Below are 19,908 nucleotides of genomic sequence, written 5' to 3'. Positions count from 1 at the left end.
CCTCCTAGGTACATAAGTCCTCTTTTTCATCATTTGTTCTTTAAGCACCATATCACAAATCAATAGTTTGTGCTGCTGCACACACTCCTCACTTCCTATAACTTTAACATCCCTCACTAACCTCCTATCGGCATTTGCTATACGAGAAACTGATGATACGAGAATGGGCAGTTTAGGGCCAAATTTGGTGATGCAGGCAGGGTCAGTTAATCTAACCTTTTTTTTTTTTTTTTTTTTTTTTTTTTTTTTTATGTAACTGTTCCCCAGAACTCCTGTTCTTGCAAAATTATTCAGACTATGCATTCCCTAATTCCCTAATTCCTAGAAAGAAGCCAATATCCACCCAGCATTAACCGAGAAGAAACTGGAACAGACATCATCTACTTTTACACTTATCTTTCTGTTGCTGAGCTATGAGGAAATCAATATGTCCTGACTTATAGAGACTGCTGTAATGAGCTGGGTGTCAGAAATATCAAACTTTGTGAATGGGTGTTTGAGTGTGACAGAACTGTGATGCACTGAGTCATCTGCACATGAGTGAATGGAATTTTGGATAATGGACAAGGGACCATTAATATAAATTAGGAATCAAGTTGGAGCCAAGACTGATCTTGTAGCACACCAGCATTAACCGAGAAGAAACTGGAACAGACATCATCTACTTTTACACTTATCTTTCTGTTGCTGAGCTATGAGGAAATCAGTGGAACAAAAGATGATAGGCTGTAGCAAGGGAGCTTGGATAACAGGGAGTAGTGCCACACTCTGTCAAAAGCTTTGGAAGTATCAAGGGCTACTGCATGCGTGTCTCCATGTTAGTTGAATGACTGATCGATGGTATGATTCAAGAGACTGAGTATATCAACAATGGATCTTTCATGGCAAAAACCATACTATCTGTCACTAATTAAGTTGGATTCAAGATGTTTAACAATGAGCTTTATTTTAACAATCTCAAATTCTTTACCAAGAAAAGATGTGAGAGCTATTGATCAGTAATCAAAGGGATCAGAAGAACTTCCTTTCTTTGCAAATGGGTGGATATTGGCTTCTTTCCAGGAATTAGGGAATTAGGGAATGCATAGTCTAAATAATTTTGCAAGAACAGGAGTTCTGGGGAACAGTTACATAAAAAAAAAAAAAAAAAAGGTTAGATTAACTGACCCTGCCTGCATCACCAAATCTGGCCCTAAACTGCCCATTCTCGTATCATCAGTTTCTCGTATAGCAAATGCTCGTATGATGGGACCTGCCTGTTACTCCTTCATGGGTGGAACAAAGGTATAGTCTTGACGCGTGACTCTGAGGTTATCATTATCATGCTCTGGCAACCTACCCATCAACAGTGCATCCAATTTCATGTATAATATGATACACATGTGATTCGTGTATAATATGTTTGTGTATACTAATATTCATGTATAATATATTCATGCATAATAATATGATTTGTGTATACAGTAATATGATATAAAACTGGACGCAGTGTTGAAAGGTTGCCAGAGTACGATAATGACAATCTCAGAGTCGTGCGCTGCGACTATCGTACAGTAATCTCTCCAATATCCGATGTAATACAGCCAAAGGCATGTCTGGGAAGTGGGTATAACTCCCTACCAGACATGCATAGCACCTATTTAAGACCCAATTCACACAAAAAAGAGACAGAAAGCATAAAATAAATGAGAAGGAACCAGAGAATGAGGAATTAGAAATGAGTATGGAAAGCATTTAGCAATGTAGGAGTACTGTACTTACAACACAAACGTGGCAGTTAAGAAGGGTAACCCACCTCCTCTAAGGCTCTGGCAGTGGTGGAAATGCTCTTGAAACACATACAATAATCCAGTGTCGTGCTGCACTTAATCCACTGCACTGCGAGTTATACTTGTTTAACATTGCGCATTCTGTTCTCAATTGCGCCACGCCAGTTTCAACTGCCGGTTTACACACTGTAGCCCTGGCTGAACAGGGTGGTACTCCCGAGGGGAATGGGAATGCTGGTGATAGGGAGAGCTGGAGGTCCTGTTTCACTAGCTATCTAACCATCCCGCTTTGCTGACCTTTTCAGTGTGGCAGTAACAAGTAGACCAGCATACTCTCCCAAACATTTCCTCTAACTATCTTATGCACTACACCACATGCACTTTACATTTCACACAACGTATCCCACTACGTTACAGCGGTTCACGCCAGCAAGGGCACGTGGCCAGAAAACTTTGCCCTTGCTACCTAGTGGTGGATTTCTGGGGGGGGGGTTAGCCGGCATAGATCATGGATCCACGGGAGATGGGGCTCGAGCCTGTGCTAGAGGATACAGGGCACTACGGTTCCCAGGCTGCCGCTTTTGCCCAATAGAAAGGGGCCTGAACCTGGGAGTAACGCCCCAGTAGGCTGCCCTATCAGTGGATGTATAATGGCGGGATAGTTGCAGTGCCAAGGCAAGCTTGGAGGGTGTCCCTGCAGCTGTCCTGGCAGGGTGCCCCAAGGCCACTACCACAGCCACCGGTAAGCTGGTGGGCTAGGGGTCCCAGATCCATTGCCTGGATCTGGGATTGTGCAGTGAGTCGGGCCTGTGGTATATCTATCCCTCATTATCAATACTGACTATGACAAAATACAAGAATAAGTTTCAAAGCAAGCCTGAGGACAGTAAATCACCCAGGGAGATGAGGGTGGGTTCACGGAATGTGGGAAGTTCGAGGGGAAGAGCGGGGGAAGTCGTTGAGGCATTCAGTAGGAAGTGGGTGGTTGTGGCGTGTTTGCAGGAAGTCCAGTACAGGGGTGGATCACCCAGAAAGATTGTTGGGAAGGATTGTTACCATAAGTTGTTTTGGCAGGGGAGGACAGACTGATATGGGGGTGTTGGTGTGATGGTTGCGGAGAAATGGGTGGAATATGTTATGCATGTTATGAGAGTAAGCGATAGGATATTGATAGTGAAAATTCTGTTCGGTAGAAAGATAACTGCAATTATATCAGCATATGCTCCACGGGCAGGATTGGATGAAGTAGAGCAAGGTAGATTTTGGGATGATTTAATACATGTAGTAGGTGGTATGCGGGATGATGAGATAGTGGTTTTGGGAGGGGACTTAAATGGTCATGTAGGTGAAGCAGCACAAGGTTATGAAGGAGTACATGGGGGATGTGCATATGGTATAAGGAATGCGAAAGGGGAAAGGATACTTGAGTTTGAGGAGGCAACGGACATGAATGTGTGCAACACATATTTCAAGAAAAGAGAGAGTGGGTTAATTACGTATGAGTCTGGGCGAAATAGCAGTCAGATAGATTATTTTCTGGTTAGGAGGGCTGATAGGAGGTTAGTGAGGGATGTTAAAGTTATAGGAAGTGAGGAGTGTGTGCAGCAGCACAAACTATTGATTTGTTATATGGTGCTTAAAGAACGAGTGATGAAAAAGAGGACTTATGTAACTAGGAGGAAAATATGGAAGCTGGAAAACCAAGAAGTAAGGGATGCCTTCTATAGTGAGATGAGGAGAGTGGTGGCTGAGCAGGGAGCCACAGACAGAGGCGTTAATGAACAGTACAGAGCCCTCAAGAACAACCTACTGGGAGTTACTGATGCATTATGCAGTTGGACAAGAGGACCACCAAGACATAAAGTAACTTGGTGGTGGGATGAGGATATAGAAGCTACAGTTAAGGAGAAAAGAAGGCTTTTCCAGGAATGGAAGAAGGGTGGTAGCAAGGAGAAATACTTGGCTGCCAAGCGCAGGGCTAGAAGAGAGGTATACAGGGTGAAGTCTAAGTCACAGAGACTTTTACTTGATAACCTAAATCATGGGGAAAGGAAAAATATGATATTTAAGGTGGCAAATCAGATGAAGAGGGATAATTTGGATATTACAGATGAGCAGTGTGTGAAGAATGATGAAGGAAGGGTAGTGATGAACAGTGTCGATATTAATGATGCATGGTGAAAGCATTATAGCCGGTTGTTGAATGAGGAGTTTGACTGGGACAGGGATGGTTTGGAGCCAGCAGATCCAGTGTTTGGCCCTTGGCCTTTGATTGATGCTGATACTGTGAGTGAGGCAATAGGCAAGATGAAGGTGGGGAAGGCAGCAGGTATGTCTGAATTGACTGCCGAAATGTTGAAGGCCTCAGGAGACCTAGGGGTGAGGTTAGTCACTGACCTGATAAATATGATTATTTATGAGTGTGTTGTCCCAGATGATTGGCTAAAGAGTTATGAGGAGTTTGACTGGGACAGGGATGGTTTGGAGCCAGCAGATCCAGTGTTTGGCCCTTGGCCTTTGATTGATGATGATACTGTGAGTGAGACAATAGGCAAGATGAAGGTGGGGAAGGCAGCAGGTGTGTCTGGATTGACTGCCAAAATGTTGAAGGCCTCAGGAGATATAGGGATGAGGTTAGTCACTGATCTGATAAATATGATTAATTATGAGTGTGTTGTCCCAGATGATTGGCTGAAGAGTATAAATGTAAATGTGTATAAAGGGAAGGGTGATGCCCTGGAAAGGGGATATTATAGAGGTATAAAGCTTTTAGATCAGATAATGAAGGTAATGGAGGGAGTTTTAGAAGGTATGATTAAAGAAAGAGTGAATATTGATGAGCAGCAGTTTGTGTTTATGCCAGGTAGGGGGACCACTGATGCCACATTCATTGTTCAACAGCTTCAGGAAAAATATATTGGTAAGAAAAGGGATCTGTATTTTGTTTTCGTTGATTTGGAGAAGGCCTTTGACAAAGTCCCTAGAGAGATGGTGAAGTGGGCAATGAGAAAGCCTGGCTTGGAGGAGTGGCTGGTTAGGGTAGTTATGGCTATGTATGTGGGTGCTCGCACCCAGGTAGGAGTGAATGGAGATTTGAGTGATGAGTTTTCCGTGAGCGTTGGTGTGCATCAGGGGTCAGTTTTGAGTCCCATGTTGTTTATCATGGTACTTGAAGCCCTCTCATGTGACTTCAGAAGCGGCCTCCCGTGGGAAATGTTGTATGCTGATGATTTGGTGTTGATTGCAGGGAACGAAAGGGAGGCAGAGGAAAGGTCTAGGAAGTGTAGAGGTGGTATGGGGCTGTCACGAATCAAACTCGCGACATTTTCCTTTTGTGAGAAACCACGAACTTTAGTGGAAAACTCACTGTGTATCGTTCAGTTAATCGTTTCTTTCTCCATTTCGATGGTATACTTTGTTCAAAACATTCGTCACTGTTTCAAAAGTGACCGTTCTAATGCACGTCATTAAGTGCTCTACTGAGCGATATTATTGTTTCTATATTGTTCACCCCTGCTTACCTCAACCATTGGCCACGCCTTCTTCCGGCTGGCCTGGGCATCCTACCCCACATATCGTATTTGAATCAGTCCTTTATATGTCGCGACGGAGTGTGGTTCTGTGTTCCAGTAGTGAGAGTGAGAGAGGTCTTCTGGCACCCAGACTCCACTAGATCTACAGTTCTCCAGGCTCCCACCCTTCCTTGGTGATACACTATATTGACCAGTATTTCTTTAGTTTTTTTCTTAGTTTTAAAATAATTATTTTAGCTAGCTTTGTGAAAGAGTGAGTGAGTGCATTCCGTTAATATCTGAATTCATTTTGAAATGTAACGTAAATTTATTCTTTGTAATCAATAAATTTACAGGTCTTTCCTTTGAGCTTAATTGTTATTTGTGTTTTATTTCACCACGAGCTTCTTTAGTCTGCTTATCTTAGCTCGCACAACTTACTTAAAGCAGTTCTCTCATATTAATTCTGAAATCCGTTGTGCTTGCTAGGGGTTAAGCTTCAGCAGGAACCTGTCTGTTATTAATATTAAATATTGAATGTCAGGGGGTAAAAACTCTCAGGGGCCTGCAGTACTGACTGTACAGCATTTGTGAGTAATTAATCTTCGCTGTGTACTGTAGAGAGAGACAGCGTTAATTCTCATCTTTTGAGAATCGGCAGTCAGCCGGAATAAAATGGCGATCTATTTGCCATAAATTTATTAATCATTAAAACTTCCATTAAATTTTGGATTACACACATTCATAAATTATAAAACCCCGCTGACAACTGGCGACCTCATTTCAGGATTTAACTCCTAGTACTATTATTAACGAAATAAAACTCACTAACTCAGCTAGTTAGTTATTAGTTATAATAACTAAAGGTTATAGGCACAAGCTTACTGGTGTTTACCGTTAGTTTAGCAAGTGAATTTCTGCTTTATTAATCCATAGAGTACTTAACTCTATTTAGTACTTTATTCTTGGTAACGCCAGACGATTTTATTCACTCCTGGGAAGTCGCCATACCCATTGCGTTAATTATTGAGTCTTCCCAGTCATTTGCATTTTTGCTTTATTCTTTGCCAGTTAACTAGATAAGACTGGTCACCACTAGCTTGTGTCTGTATTCTTTACTTGTGTTTATTAGCATTCGTCTGCGAAGCAGCAGTCAGTACTCAGTTTTGGCTTGTTTAGTAAATTAGCGTCACGGCTACCACCGTATTTTTACAGGAAGCCAAAGACATGGGGCTTACCGATCCCCAGGAAATTAAAGAGTACATACTCTCACAGCATAATCAGGAGCAGCAGCGCGAGAATGATCCCCGTGAAGAGCATAAGATTCAGCGCGAATACGAGCGAGAACAGCGCGAACAACGTGAAAGAGAGCGTGCATATGAGCAAGAGCAGTGTGAGAAGGAGCGCGAATACGAGCGAGAACAGCGCGAACACGAGTGAGAACAGCGCGAACACAAGCGAGAACAGAGCAAACACGAGCGAAAACAGCGCGAACTTGACTTAGAACACGAGCGAGAACAGCGTGAGGAACGAGAGAGAGAGAACGAGAACACGAACATGCCGAACGAGTAGCACGTGAAAAACATGAATTTGAAATGTTGAAGCTCAAGCGAGATTCCTTGGCTTCAGACACGTCTGGTGCAGTTGGTCCAATCTCCACTAGCGCTCCTCCTACACATGTCCTGGCGACCCCATGCATCAAGCTTCCTTCATATAAGGAAGGCGAGCGAATCGAGCCGTACATAGCTCATTTTGAGGACATGGCAGACATGTATCAACTGGATGAGGCAGCTAAGCGGCTCCAATTTTAGTTTATTTGAGGGCCCTGCCCTCGATATTCTCCACAGAATTCGTGGAGACAATCTCACGTATGAGATGACGAAAGCTGCACTCATTAAGGCGTATGGTCTCACAGTAGACGACGCCAAAGTTCAGTTCATGCGAGCTCGTCTCCAAGACAAGGAGACAGCTGTTCAGTTCCTTGACAGTCTCACTGCTTACTTAGGTGAGTGGATGGAAAAAGATGGGACCCCTCACATGCTAGAGGGGATAATGGACGAGTTGTCGGTTCTGGGTAAACATGGCCAGTGCACTCCGCCATGTACTTAAAAACTTACGGTATATGTATCTTTAAATTTCATTTATCATTTGCACTGAACAAGACGTGATAACTTTAATTCTTTACGGCTGGAGGGAAGGAGCCGCCATGTTGGCGATGACGTCAGCATTCACACTGCAGACGACGCTCCAATCCATCACACAATACTTTACCAGTAACAGAGATGACAGTTGTACCAACATGGCCACCGTAGATTCAAACTACCCCCTTCAGGTATGTTGTGAAGGAATATTTTTCATGGTGTAAATGGGTGGTACCTGTTAGGCAAGTAAATTGTGGTGAAATCGACCAGAAGTAGCTTTACAGCTACACCATTCCCGAGCGATGCTCGTACCTCATGAGGTGGGAAGTGTTAAATGTATGCCGTACAGTATCAGTTGTATAAGTTTATGATGGTATTATGCTCAGATCATAATATCTGACCTCTTCATTATTAGTGTTCTGAAGAAAAAAAAGTTTCAGTGACTCAACTATGGTACTTCAGGGGAGTGTGGCGAAATACCGAATCGGCGGTCATTTACAGAATCAACACCGAATTGGCACTTTTTAATTGGTAAGTGTTATAGATTTTATCACCATAGAGGTTCATACTCACCTAATTATTCGAAATCTGGTCAAATTTTTGTATTTAATTTTACCTTTTAAAAAATCCGGATTCACAGCGAAAACGGGCTAAAATCAGCAGAACAGCATGCCTTGGCAGACTTCTGCTTTGTATAAATATTAATTTAACATACAAATGCACTTATTTACCCTTAAAATCAGTATCTGTGCAAAACAGAAGTCTGTCAAGGCATGTTGGCGATCTAAAGTAGAAATACCTGCTAACCTTAGCACGTTTTTGCTCTGACTCCTAATATTCTATTAATAATTAAATAAAGCATAGTTTTTTAACTGAATTTCAGATAATCAGGTGTATATGAACCTATATGGTGAAGAATATAACATTTTCACGACAGTAAAGACTGCATTCCAGCACTGGGAACTTCCGACGAGCAGCCAGCCACCACTGCTTTCGTTTATTGTTACTGGCTAGTATACAGAGGAATAATTTCCCTACTGTGCTTTTGTCAGTGCACTTACACACTGGAACGAAACATTAGCAATTATTCCTCTTGTCACTGGACATTCTTAGAGGTCAGAAATAAGCACAGTGTATCCTGGCTAAACGTTAACAAAGCAGACTATGCTGCCTCAGTGTGAGAGGTGACGTCACGACCAATCACAGGCCGTTTCAATGTCACGTGATTTTTTGACTACTTTATCTATGATTTTTTCATGTTTCTGGACATTTTTATTGGAAATAATGGTTGACATAGTTATTTTCTGAGTATCTTTTACCCATACAAGTATCTAACTTCAAAAAAATTTTGACTGGAAACTCGTCCACTAACCTCATGCTGCATACACAGCTAGAGAAGTCGTGGCCTGCTGAGCTCATAGCACAGCTTAAGATCTGCCAGGTGAAAGATGCCAGACAAATGGTGGAAAAGGCTGATGCATTCTTCACTGCTTACGGGTACCAAACTCGTAAGCAAAACACCTGGAACAGCAGAAAAGATACATCCAAGTCTGGGAAACTGTCTCAAACTGAACTCCAGCAACAAGGCTGTTTTCAGAATAATGGCCAAGGTCCAAAAAAGCAGTGGAAGGACCAGGGGCAAAACACTAAGAAGCCTGACTGGAAGCGGTACAACAGGTACCCTAACCAGCAGCAGTATCAGCCACGCAACTGACCGTCGGGACTGTCCTTTTCACCACCAGCTCAAGTGAATAGGAGGCAGGAGGCGAACGCAGCCTTCATTCCTCACCAGGAGCACGGTGGTCACGTCCCTACCAGTACGGGTACTCCCCCACAGTTCTCTAGTCCCACAGCGACAGTGAACCCCCCTCCACAGACAGTGAGTACGACCCCTCAAGTATCTAGTTCACAAGGCACAATGTTTGCTGCATCATTTATTCAGCAGTCTCATGAGTGGCTAGCTGCTTCCTCCACAGGCCCTCCCACAGGTGACAGTACCTTCCTTGTTCAGCCAGGGTTTGTGGAAGACATCCCTGTGAAGGTCCTGAGAGATAATGGATCCTCAGGTTGCTCTGTCAAGCAGAGTCTAGTTCGGCCTGAGCAGTACACAGGTCGACAGATCCATGCTAACCTTATAGATGGATCATTGAGATTGTTCTCTGAGGTATGTATCCAGGTGGCATCTCCATTTTATACTGGTACGACACTCGCAGTTGTCATGCCAGAACCTTTATTTGACCTAATCGTACGCAATATTCCCGGTGCCAAGTATAGTTGCACCGAAGATGACGCTACTCAGACTTCGGCTACAGTAACACGAGCCATGACTGAGGTTCCAGATTGTGTCACCCCAGTGACCATTGAATTGCCGCAAGATCTGATGAGTAACCAAATTGTTGTTCAAGAACAACATTCTGACCCGACACTTGCTGCCGTGCGAAAGAAACAAAAGGGTAGAGTGATAAAGTATTCACTGGAAGGTCGAGCCAAGTTCCTTCGTAAACAAGGACGGCTCTACCGTGAATCACGAACACCCAAGGGCGAGGTTCAACTGCAGTTTGTCGTTCCCGCCAAGTACTGGCCAGCAGTGTTACAATGGGATCATTGTTCATCCTCAGGAGGTCACATGGGCAAAAGGAACACCCAGGGCCGTATCCGAGCTAACTTTTTCTGGCCAGGGATGGGACGAGACATAGATAGCTTTGTGCGTTCCTGCAGTGTGTGTCAAAGTACCACTAATCAGGGACATGTCCTTCCTATGCCATTTGAAACTACACCCGTAATCTCTGAGTCAGTTGAGAGACAGGGTAGTGGTGAAGAGGGTGCAGACCTGACATCTCGCCCATTGGCCCCACAGGACACATCATGTCCAGGGCCTGTACATACATATGTACCGTAAGTTAAGGGGGAAGTTGAGAACCCCGCAGAGGCGACCCGAGGCTGTGTCTGCGGACACACGAGCCCGAGTTTGCGTAAGGATTCTCAGCTGCCACGATGTTGTATATACATGTGTACTCTAGGCTAAAGGGGGGAAGTTTGAGGACCCGTGTGCAGTCCGAGGCTGTGTCTGCGGACACACGAGCCCGAGTTTGCACAAGGATTCTCAGCTCCCCGATATTAATATAAGTACTGTAGGACTGGTTTAAGATTGTATGGACTTGATGGTAGGTTACTAAAAGGGATGAAAAGTTTTTTTGTAAATAGTAGAGCGTGTGTAAGTGTGAGAAATGCTGTGAGTGATTGGTTTCCCGTGAGAGTGGGGCTGCGACAGGGATGTGTGATGTCACCTTGGTTGTTTAATATTTACATGGATGGTGTTGTAAGGGAGGTGAATGCAAGAGTTTTAGGTGGTCTGAGTCTGGTAAATGTTGATGGTGGAGAGTGGAATCTGAAGCAGCGGCTGTTTGCAGATGATACTGCACTGGTGACTGATTCAGAGGAGAGATTGAGACAGGTGGTAGAGGAGTTTGGAAGGGTGTGCGAAAGGAGGAAATTGAAAGTAAATGAGAATAAGAGTAAAGTGATGAAGTGTACGAGGTTGATTGATGGTAGGGGGATGAATATAGTTTTGAATGGTGAGTTGCTTGAGGAGGTAGATTGATTTAAATATCTAGGGTCACATGTTGCTGTGGATGGAAGAATAGATGCAGAAGTGAAGTTTAGAATAAATGAAGTAGGAAAGGTACTGGGAGGAATGAAAAAAGTGTTTAAATGTCGTTCGCTTAGAATGGACGTAAAGAGAAGGTTGTATGAGGGTGTTGTGGTACCGACTGCATTATATGGAGCTGAAACATGGAATATGGGTGTAGCAGAGAGGAAAAGTTTGAATGTAATGGAGATGAGGTGTCTGAGGAGTATGTGTGGAGTGACGCGTATGGATCGGGTGCGAAATGATGAAGTGCGAAGGAGAACTGGAGTTGTTTGGGAGATGGCTGGTAGAGTTGAGCAGAGGGTGTTGCGATGGTTTGGGCATATGGAGAGAATGGATAATGAGCTATTGGTGAAAAAGAGTACTAGATCTGATGTGAGAGGTGTAAGGCTGAGAGGAAGACCACGAATAGGATGGATGGACAGTGTGAAGAGAGCGCTGGATGCGAGAGGGATGTCTGTTGAGCAAGGAAGAGTGGCTGTGCGTGACAGAAATAAATGGAGAGAAATTGTGAATGAATAAGTGATGACGCAGCCCTGAGGGGATATTCTCCCGCATTTGGTCTGATCAGCTAGTCAGGTCAGGTGCGGGTAAGGGGATGGGTCTGTTATGATGTGGCAGGGGTAAACCAGTTCTGCTGTCGGGCCCTGCTGCGGATGTCACTGATTGCATTGCGCAGTTGACCCTTGTGCGGTGTGGTGCGGTGAGGATCTGTCCATTCTCCCCTTTGGGGCTAAGATGCGAATGAATGTGTTTGAATGGATGAGTAAATGGAGAGTGTGTCGTCCTGTCTCGGCTACCTCCCTTTCCTTGGGGGAAGCAGCCTAGGTATATAGATAGATAGATAGGTTAAGGGGGAAGTTCGAGAGAGAACCCCGCAGAGGCGACCCGAGGCTGTGTCTGTGGACACACGAGCCCGAGTTTGCATAAGGATTCTCAACTTCCCAACACTAATCGTAAGTGTAAAGTTTAACCAGTAAACTACACGAGTCCTCGAGACCAACGGCGTCCAGGGACTACGTTTCCTGGTTAATAATGTACCTAATAAATTAATGGCGACCTCGAATGTACGAAGCTTAGGCTGTCACTCGTATTTTTCAGCTAGAGCGTACCTTTTGTAACATGTACTGATTGCTAAGCAGAGAGAGTAATTGTAACGTAGTAAGAATTTTTGTCTCACTGACACGTTTGATGCTCAGACTTAATTGATTTTGCAGGTACAGCAATGGGTGTAGTAGTTTTGCTATGCGGGCCAGCTGATCATCTGCCGCACGCTGCCGCCTCTTCTCCTCTGCCTTCGTTGTCGCCATATTATTAATATTTACTGTATTACATGATTTTACACCTACGTACAGTTACAACACAACTGTCACACCTACACCGTGTATTACATACATCATGCTACACAACAATTAGTTGTCAGTGTAAACATAGTGAACTTTCGCTCAGTTTGACCTAAGTACAGGATTTTCATTGTTGTCACGGAGTTTTTTCCCTCAAGCTTGCCTCTATTAACGTAAATACGAGGTTTTTACGCTCATTGGCGATAGTGATTTTCTCCTGTAGCAGGATAACACACACACCACAGTGTGAATCTTGTGTGACTGAGTTAGGATGTGTACATATATATATACAGTAACCCCTCCAATATCCGGATCAATAGAGCCATAGGCAGGTCCGGATAGTGGTCCTGTCCGGATATTGGGCCCCAGCTTATGGACTAGTACTTACGGACCCTAACTCTGAAAAACACCTATACAACTCCCTCTGGACATGCATAGCACCTATTTAAGACCCAAATCACACCAATAAGGGACATAAAAGACTGAAATAAATGCAAAAGAACCATAAAATGAGGTTTTAGAGGTGAGTTTATACAATATTAAACATTCTGGGTACTTACAAGTCCCTTGGTCTTGGACTGGTTTGAACCGCCAGTTTGCAGTCCACAGTTAATCCTCTGCACTCTAAATTCTAATTTCTTAACACTGCATAACACTGTAAATTCCTGTGTGTTCTAGTGGCAAGGTATTGCAGTTTATTCACTGTTTATTCACAAAAAACAAGCACCTGTGGCTTGCACTGTTATGAGCATCTGCTCTCCATCGGAGTTAAGCTGTGACTGTTGATGTTGGTGGGGTAACAGAGTTGCCAGATCGCAACAGCCACATTACCAATCTCCTCAACTTTCATTGTCAAATATAACTTTTCATTACCAAATTCGTAAAGCTAGCATATATTCTTCACTAATTATATATACAAGTGGAAATACATGTAATCACTCTCCTTATAACTAACACCATGTTGATTATTTTCACACTATGTAGGGTAGCAGATTAATCAGAGAGAGCAAACAATCCACCATCTCCATCCTGTGTATCCTCATACATGTGAAAAATCCATTTGGTAATGCATTATTCTAATGCATTACCAAACTAAATTTTCATTACCAAATTGGCCCACACTTGGTAATGAAAAATACCAAATGGCAACCTGACAGGGGAGGGGGAGGGGGAGGAAGGAAGGGGTGAAGGGACCATGGTGTAACAGCTGTTTGGCGCCAGGCGGGAATTTCAAATTATGGGAGGGAAAAAAGTCAGATTTTTTTCGAATTTTTTGCAGTTTTTGGCCCATTTTGGGAATATTGGATCCCAGGAGGATTATGTCCGGTTAGTGGGGATGTTCGGATATTGGGCGTTCGGATATTAGAGGGATTACTGTATATATATATATATATATATATATATATATCCACAAATTTTTTCCCATAAGGAAAAAATTTCATTTTGAAGGGGTGTAATGTCACGAATCAAACTCGCGACATTTTCCTTTTGTGTGAAACCACGAACTTTAGTGGAAAACTCACTGTGTATCGTTCAGTTAACCGTTTCTCTCTCCATTTCGATGGTATACTTTTTTCAAAACATTCGTCACTGTTGCAAAAGTGACCGTTCTAATGCACGTCCTTAAGTGCCCTACTGAGCGACATTATTGTTTCTATATTGTTCGCCCCTGCTTGCCTCAACCGTTGGCCACGCCTTCTTCTGGCTGGCCTGGGCATCCTACCCCACACATCGTATTTGAATCAGTCCTTTATATGTCGCGGCGGAGTGTGGTTCTGTGTTCCAGTAGTGGGAGTGAGAGAGGTCTTCTGGCACCCAGACTCCACTAGATCTACAGTTCTCCAGGCTCCCACCCTTCCTTGGTGATACGCTACATTGACCAGTATTTCTTTAGTTTTTTTCTTAGTTTTAAAATAATCATTTTAGCTAGCTTTGTGAAAGAGTGAGTAAGTGCATTCCGTTAATATCTGAATTAATTTTGAAATGTAACGTAAATTTATTTCTTTGTAATCAATAAATTTACAGGTCTTTCCTTTGACCTTAATTGTTATTCGTGTTTTATTTCACCACGAGCTTCTTTAGTCTGCTTATCTTAGCTCGCACAACTTACTTATTTTTCATAACTGTACTTAAAGCAGTTATCTCATATTAATTCTGAAATCCGTTGTGCTAGCAAGGGGTTAAGCTTCAGCAAGAACTGTTTGTTATTAATATTAAATATTGATTGTCAGGGGGTAAAAACTCAGGGGCCTGCAGTACCGACTGTACAGCATTTGTGAGTAATTAATCTCCGCTGTGTACTGCAGAGAGAGACAGTGTTAATTCTCATCTTTTGAGAATCAGCAGTCAGCCGGAATAAAATGGCGATCTATTTGCCATAAATTTATTAATCATTAAAACTTCCATTAAATTTTGGATTACACACATTCATAAATTACAAAACCCCGTTGGCAGGGTCACAAGGGCTGAGGGGTAAATGGAGATAAAACAAACGTGATGATATCTAGGGTTGGTGGCTGTACTGTCAAAGACGAGGGAGAGTGGCTACGTGCAGTTTGCCACAAAGGCGTGGAAAGTAATTCCAACTTGTGCGGTGTTTGTGATAAATGGGTGCATAAGAGATGTAGTGGTATCAGAGGTAGATTGCAAGATAATGCTGATTATATGTGTACGGCGTGTCGGGGAGAGCAGGTGGAAATTGTCAGGCGTGAAAGGATTGAACTTGTTGGTGAATCTCTTGAGTGTGTGGAGGAGTTTTGTTATATGGGAGACATGTGTGCTGGAGGTGGGGCTGGAACTAGCTCTGTGGCTAGGGTGAGAAGTGGTTGGAAGAAGTTCAGGGAGCTCTTGCCTCTTCTGACATTGAGAGGACTCTCCCTACGTGCTAAGGGGTGTTTGTATGCAGCATGTGTTAGGAGTTTAATGCTGTATGGTAGTGAGACCCAGGCAGTAAAGGAGGAGGATATTCGCAGGCTCAGACGTACAGAAATGAAAATGATTAGGTGGATGTGTAGTGCGTCCCTGCGTGCAAGATCTGGGGGAGCTGGGTTTACGAAGGAAGAGTTGAGAGGTAGGATGGGCCTCGAATGTATTGGTGTTGTGATGAGGAGAGGTAGATTGAGATGGTTTGGGCATGTGGAGAGGATGGGGGATGAGAATTGCATGAGGAAGGTGAGAAGTGTTAATACTGGGGGTGGGGTTATGAGGGGTAGACCGAGAATGACATGGGACGAGGTCATTAAGTGTGACCTCATGGTTAAGGGACTGAACAGGGAGGCTGCAATAGATCGTGCACCATGGAGAGCCGCCATTAGGTGACCAAGGCCGATGCATGCAAGGATGTTGGAGCCTTTAAAAACGAAACAAATTGAAACTTAATCTTTGCACTCTGAATTCTAATTTCTTAACACTGCACAACACTGTAAATTCCAATGTGGTCTTGTGGCAAGGTTTTGCAGTTTATTCGCTGTTTATTCACAAAAGTGAGCACGTGCGGCATCTACTGCAATGAGTGTCAAGTCAGGATGGTAATTAGGTGGTAACTGGGGAGGGGGAAGGAAGGAGCCGCATGTAAACACAGCTGTTCAGTGCCACGTGCCAAGTTCAAAGTACGGTTGAAAAAAATGTCTGATTTTTTTTTTTTTTCCATTTTACATTTTTTGGCCATTTCTAGGTTCCGAAGGCCGGGACCCAAAATGTCTGGGTAATGGGGTGTCCAGTTATTGGGCGTAAGGATATTACAGGGATTATTGTATTTCATTCCAGCCAATGACGGCCAATACATATACAGTAAAGCCTCTGTATAACAGATTAATTGGGGCACAAGCCATTCAAAAAAAGGTGAAAGTCTGATAAAAGAGACATCTGGACTTCCCCCTGCTAACCCGGGCTCTTTCCGATATATCAGACATTAGTCCGGATCACATCAAGGGTTTTTCACTACCACTGCAGTACTGTACTGTATTATACATTCACTACACTAATCAAATGGTATAATACATATAATAATACAGTACTGTAAACTGATAAATGTGTCTTTTATTTACCTTACTGTTAGTCCGGCCGGCTCCTCGATTCACATGAAAGCAAATTCCGGTATATTAAAGTCCGTTATATCAAGGTTTTACTGTAGTTGAGATAGAGTCATAAAAGCCTGTGTTAATACCACCTCACCTGCTACCAAGAAATTTTGATCTCCATACATCACACTGAATTCCAATACGTTCTTTTTCCTCATAATCGCGGTCAACACGCTCTGAATAGCGGCGAATCATGGTAGCCATCCTTGCCTTGTCCTCAGTCAGGCACTGCACCCGCCCCTGCACATCCTCTCCAACTGAGGCAACCAGCAGCTTCTTCAGTTCTGTGTTGATCTGAAAAAAGTTTGAGTGTGTAATAGATAAACCTGAAAGGCCAATCATCATTACAATCATCAATTTATCCATTTTCCAATAACAATGTAATATAACAAGCAGCAAAAAGACTTTTGAAACTGATAATAACAAGTAGCATATATAAATATGTATGTATGTATATATATATATATATACTGAATATATATTTTAACAAATATTACTGTATAGTGCAATCAAAACACAAACAGCAAATTCTCAAAAATAAGTTTTTCAAAAGAATTTCGAGAGATTTGTTTCATTTCGTTTTTGAAGGCTCTAACATGCATGCATGCCTCGGCCTTGGTCACCTAATGGCAGCTGTCTATGCTGCTCAATCTCTGGCAGCCTCCCTGCTCAGTCCCTTAACCCTGAGGTCACACTTCATGACCTCGTCCCATGTCTTTTTTGCTCTACCCCTTGCAACCCCGCCCCCAATATCAACGCTTCTCACTTTCTGCATCCAATTATCATCCCCCATCCTCTCCACATGCCCAAACAACCTCAATCTATCTCTCCTCATCACAACACCAATACACTCCAGTCCCATCCTACCTCTCAACTCCTCCATCGTAAACCTTGCCCACCCAGGCCTTGCACTCAGGGACACAGTGCACATCTACCTAATCAGTCACTTCTGTTCATATAACCCTGCAAATATCCTCTTCCTTTACAACCCAGGTCTCACTACCATACATCATTAAATTCCTAACATATGTAGCATACAAAGATCCCTTAGCACGTAGGGAGAGCCCTCTCAATGTCAGAAGAGGCAACCGCTCCCTGAACTTCATCCAACCACTTCTCACCCTAGCCTCAAAGTTAGCTTCAGCCCCACCTCCAGCACAAAACATGTCTCCCAAATAACAAAACTCATCCACACACTCAAGTGACTCACCAGCAAGTTGAATACTTTCACTCCTGACAATTTCCACCTGCTCTCCCCGACAAAGTGCACACATAAAATAAGCATTACCTCACAGTCTACCTCTAATACCACTACATCTCTTATGAACCCACTTATCACAAACACTGCACAAGATGGAATTACTTCCCACACCCTTGTGGCAAACTGCACATGGCCACTCTCCTTCTTTGATGGTACCATCACCAACCCTAGACATCATTACTTTTATCTAAATTTATTCTTAAGCTCTTGCACCCCATACTAACTCTCCACTTCATAAATCTTGCCCCAACCCCCCTTTCATTCTCTGCAATTAACACCAAATCAGCAGCATACAACATCTCTCGCAGGAGTCCATTTCTGAAGTCACGTGAGAAGGCTTCGAGTACCACGATAAACAACAAGGGACTCGAAACTGACCACTGATGCAAACCAATATTCACGGTCATCACTCAAATCTCCAATCACTCTTACCTGGGTGCAAGCACCCACATAAATGGCCATAACCACCCTAGCCAGCCACTCCTCCTCCATCCCAAGCTTTCTCATTGCCCACTTCACCACCTCTCCAGGGACTCTGCCAAAGAACTTCTCGAAATCAACAAAAACAAAGTACAGTTCACTTTTCTTTTCTACACATTTCTCCTGAAGCTGCTGAACAATGAATATGGCATCAGTGGTCTCCCTGCCTGGCATAAACCCAACAAGCATCTCATCAATATTAATTCTTTCCCTAATCATACCTTCTAGAACTCTCTCCATTACCTTCATTATCTGATCTAAAAGCTTTATACCTCTATAATTTCCCCTTTCCAGGGCATTACCCTTCCCTTTATACACATTTACAGTTACACTCTCCAGCCAATCATCTGGGACAACACACTCATATATAAGTCAGCATACTATATACATCGGCATTACGTGAGCAATAAACCCTAACCATTCCTTGGATATGAACCGACAGAGGCTCAATCCAGTTGGAGCACCTTAATTACCCACTAAACCACCAGGTGCTGTAGTTTGATTAAATGGTTGCCACCAAGCATAGTAAATGGTTCCCTGGTGTACAGGAAACCATTTGGCTTGTCACTCAGTGCACAGTCACCCGTAGACAGAAGGAAGGGGAAAGAATGAAGGAAAGAATGACATTAGTGGAAGGAAGGAAAGATGGAAGGAAGAGAGGAAAGGCCAACCATCTGGGAGAGGCACTACATTGTGTGAGTGGATGGTGTGTCCCCATCTACCACCAAAATATATATATAGATAGATAGATAGATATATCCATAATTATCTATTTGTCTATATTTGTATATATATATATATATATATATATATACTGTATATATATATATATATATATATATATATATATATATATATAGTATATATATATAATATATATATATATATATATATATATATATATATATATATATATCAGTAGAACCTCTCTCATTCGGACTATATGGGGGGAAGGGTTGTCCGAATTAGCAGATTGTCCGGACCATCAGGGTAATCTCCAATTCATACCAAAAACTATCTACATATGGTATGTTTGTTAATTATTAACATATGTTGCATATGTCAACCCTACATAACTGCAAAAGATGAAAGGATACTAAAATAACCAAACTATCATGTACGATAGTTTTGTATTGCATAATTTACAGGTAAGGCCATGACAAGAAACTAGCCTACATTTTAAATTGTAGTAAGTGACTAAGGCCTGTGCAGGCAAAAAAATAAATTAATTAGTTAACTGTAATATTTGGAATAAAAATAAAACTTATGTAGGCAAAAAATACATTGTCATCTTTGGCATATTGATAACGCCCATATGGGCAAGAAGCTAATGTTTGATGTACAAGTAAAGCACATTTAAGTACAAAAAATAACCTACAGTAATCACTGAACACTGCAGAATATTCTGACCCATTTTTGTGTAAGCAAACTCCTCCTTTTAACACCTTTATTCATTGCAGAAGCTACACTTGCATTAAGGGGCATGGTAAGGAGGATTAACTTTTGAAATACAGCGTAAAAATATTAGTAGTTGGTGAACTACTTGATGGAACGAATGCTAGCGTGTGTTTAAACAGGCGCCCATGTTGAGACCTAGCGTGATCCGAGACTAAACGAATGATGATCGCTTTCCGCGCCGATACTGAAAATGACTTTAGAATTACTTTCAACATA

The 19,908-nt window shown here is 42.7% G+C and overlaps 1 protein-coding gene across 1 annotated transcript in view; it reads right to left on the bottom strand.

Moving 5' to 3' along the window:
* Positions 1–19,908, bottom strand: part of LOC145400089 (uncharacterized) — a 212,063-nt gene that overhangs the window by 60,497 nt on the left and 131,658 nt on the right. The window contains exon 4 of the mRNA XM_080272593.1: positions 16,588–16,787. Coding sequence (XP_080128719.1) covers positions 16,588–16,787 — 200 coding nt within the window. The remainder of the gene's footprint in view (positions 1–16,587; positions 16,788–19,908) is intronic.

This window comes from Coenobita brevimanus, chromosome 51, assembly GCF_032717465.1.
Source record: "Coenobita brevimanus isolate Jiangsu-jjx chromosome 51, ASM3271746v2, whole genome shotgun sequence".
Classification (NCBI taxonomy): Eukaryota; Metazoa; Arthropoda; class Malacostraca; order Decapoda; family Coenobitidae; genus Coenobita; species Coenobita brevimanus.
This window is presented reverse-complemented; position numbering and strand designations above follow the sequence as displayed.